Genomic DNA, 3,240 nt, shown 5'->3' with positions numbered 1-3,240 from the left:
CTGGGGGAGGCTGGGGTGCAGGAGTGGGACGGCCCCCCCGGGTGGGGAGAGATGGAGTGGAGCTGGCGTCCCAGAGGAGGACCGTGAGGAATTGGGACGGCGGGGAGGAGGAGGCTGGCCCCGGGAAAATGCCGGAGAGGCTGGATTAGAGGAGGTTGGGCAAAGAACCAGGGTTGCTTGAGGAAGTGTCCAAGTTTTTACATCATGTGCCTAGTAAACAACTTGTTGACACTCAAGCTAATGCTCTAATGCTTGCTTCTATATTGGGTTTCTTTTTTTTTTTTTTAACTTCAGAAATTATAGGGGGAGGTAGAATAAAATTGAGGTGTAGTAGGGACCCAAATGTTGCCACTTGAAAATAATTTTTAATGTACAGTAAGTACTGCCTAGTTTTTATCAGCTTTTTGTATTACATACCCAATGAGATTATAAACTAGCCAATTTTACTCATGTGTAAAAGGTAATGTTTCTACTTTTTTCCTGTCATCAATAAGCAAGCAATAAAGATATGGTCGTGCCCTAGCTGGTGTGGCTCAGTGGATGGAGGGTCTCGGGTTTGATTCTGGTCAAGGGCACATGCCCAGGTTGCGGGCTTGCGGGCCCCCTCCCCCACCCCAGCGTACAGCAGGCAGCCAAACAATGATTCTCTCATCATTGATGTTTCTCTCTCTCTCTCTCTCTCTCTCTCTCCCTTCCTCTCTGAAATAAATAAAAATATATTTTAAAAAAAGATATGTTCATTAAACTGGAAGATTTGTGCCCTGGCCCGGCGGCCAATTTGGTTGGAGGGTCCTTCTGTATACCAAAAGGTTGCGGGTTCCATTCTGTCAGGGCACATGTTGCAGGTTCATCCAGGTTCTGGGAGCTTACTGGAGGAAACAGATATTCTCTTTCTTTCTTTCTTCCTTTCTTTCTTTCTTTCTTTTCTTTTCTCTCTCTCTCTCACCAATCTCTTCTCTCTCTCAAATCAATTCTACTAGTATATATCCTCGGCTGAGGGGAAAAAAACCTACACTGGAGGATTTGTTCCCAAATGACCCAGATCCATATCCAATTATGATTTTGACCCGAGGAAGAGTAAACGAGAAGGGTGGGGGTTGTTGATCTCTAGATCAAGCTGACGGTTGTTTATTTTGCTATACAAATCCAGAAGCCTCACAGCTGCCGGTTAGTGCCCTTGAAAACCTAAGCGATTTGGCGTGACTGGGTGGGGAGATGAGTCACAGGGAACACAATTAAAGGACATCTGATCGAGGTTCATATTCCCCGGCAGCCACGAAAACCAAATGGAGTCATGCTGCTGCCAGAAGGGCATAGCAGGTGGGAAGGGAAAGGAGGAGAAGCGTGCGATCTAGTATCCAAGGCTGGTAAGAGCGTTAGCAGAGTAAACCGACGCAGGGCCACATTCCACTGCTCCGAGCTCCACCAAAAAAAAAAAAAGCAAACATCCCCTAAAACTCTAATATAATTGGAGAGAGGAAATCACCAAGGCGGAAAGGAAGGATCTGACTAGAAAACGAGGAGAAGCAGAAACGAAGCCAAGAAATGACTGCATTGAAAGAAGGGGATGGGGGCGGGTAACAGATCAACCTAAGGACTTGTATGCATGCATATAAGCACAACCAATGGACACAAGACACTGGGGGGTAGGGGAGGCCGAGGGAATGTCAAGGGGGAAAAAAGGAGACATATGTAATACTCTTTGTAATACTTTAGGCAATAAAACAAAATTTTTAAAAAAGAAAGAAGGACAAAACTGCGGAAGGCAAAAAGAACCACAACCGAGACCACGTGGTTACATTACCGCTCCGGTGGAATCAAAACAAACCTGCGTGGCCCCGCCCAGCGCAGGTCACATGACTTGCACGTGATCGGCGCTTCCGGAAGAGCCGGTAGCAGCCGCTGGGATTCCTTTCTGTGCGCGGGTTGCAGAGCCAGAGCCTTGGCCCCGCTGGGACCCCTCTCGCTCTCCACTCCACGTTTGGGTTTCGGGCGGAGCTGGAGCCGTGCTAGCCATGGCGGCGGGCTCGGGGGCCACCACCGCTGCGGGCGCTGCAGCTGGAAGTGGAGAGGAGGAAGGTAGGTGCCAGCCTGAGGTCAGGCCGTGGGTACAACCCTGTGCCAATTGGCTCTCTTGGCACCTCTCCTGTGGCCGTTTGGTCTGGCTCCTGTCTCAGGCCTCTCTGGCCCTGCAGTAAGCGGTGAGGGAAATTGTTTTCTAGTGAACGTGGCTGTTCTCACGTTGTGGCATCCAGATTTTCGGTCCTCGCACAGGCCCTGTATCCCCGCATCCTACCAGCGCTGTTGCACGCCTGACGGTGTTTCGAATGTTACAGTGGATTAAAATTAAATGTGTGAAATTGGAGCCCACTCTTGAGGCAGATGGAGATATCTGGGGCCTTTGCGAACCGGGATTATGAGCTTTTGTTTGATTTCGGTGAAATCCTGCTTAAAAGGACGGGTGAGGTTTGGAAGCCCAGTAGCCTGAGATCCCTGTTAGCATTTATGGAATGGTTGCTCGGTTCCTGGTGCTGTTCTGGGGACTGCCGCAGGACCAGAGATTGTTTATAGCAATGCCTTTTCCCAACTGAGTAAAGAGGTATAGAAAGGAAAAACAGTGACTAACACGTGGTAACGGGAATACTGTCAGTAGTACACACTGGGTGAGGTCTGTCACCAGGAGGAGAGACCCCAGTAGGGCGGGATAAATGCTTCAAGGTGGGGATAGTTTGAGGTGGGCCTTTATGATTGGATGAGATAGTGACAAACTCAGGTGGTAGTAATGGGGAGTCTTTGGAAGACAGCAGGGGCCAGGATGGATGTGATTCCGGATAAAAGTCATGTTTGCCTAGAGGGGGAGATGACCATTCCAAACAGAAGAAACAAATTATAACTTAATATCTGACCCAAATCTCCTGCGTTTATAACTCACTTGCTTGTGTACCCCAAGGGGATAATCCTTTTTTTTTCCAATTACATTTTACATTTAATATTATTTTGTATTAGTTTCAGGTGTACAGCATAGTGCCTAGACAGTCATATACTTTACAAAGTTGTCCACCTGATATTTCAAGTACCCACCTGGCACCATACATAGTTATTACAGTATTATTGACTATATTTCCTATACTGTACTTTGCTTTTTTTAACTATTTTTTTTATTGTGTAAAGTTTTACATATGTCTCCTTTTTCCCCAATTGACCCCCCCCCCCCCCCTTCCCCCCCCCGGCCAGCCCCCC

General features: G+C 47.9%; 1 protein-coding gene across 4 annotated transcripts in view; it reads left to right on the top strand.

The window, feature by feature from the left end:
• Positions 1-1,760: 1,760 nt before the first annotated feature.
• HSPBAP1 (HSPB (heat shock 27kDa) associated protein 1) overlaps positions 1,761-3,240 on the top strand; it is a 51,978-nt gene continuing 50,498 nt past the window's right edge. The window contains exon 1 of one of the 4 annotated variants that reach the window (XM_014545245.1): positions 1,761-2,079. Coding sequence is in view for 1 of the 4 variants with exons in the window: in XM_005873102.2 (XP_005873164.1) it covers positions 2,016-2,079 (64 nt within the window). In the remaining 3 variants the exon portion in view is untranslated. The remainder of the gene's footprint in view (positions 2,080-3,240) is intronic. The other 3 variants (XM_014545244.1, XM_005873102.2, XM_014545246.1) reach the window with 3 other exon arrangements.

This window comes from Myotis brandtii, unplaced genomic scaffold (genome assembly GCF_000412655.1).
Source record: "Myotis brandtii unplaced genomic scaffold, ASM41265v1 scaffold4, whole genome shotgun sequence".
NCBI lineage: Eukaryota > Metazoa > Chordata > Mammalia > Chiroptera > Vespertilionidae > Myotis > Myotis brandtii.
Note: the sequence above shows the minus strand (reverse complement) of the source record. Positions and strands in the feature narration are given on the sequence as shown.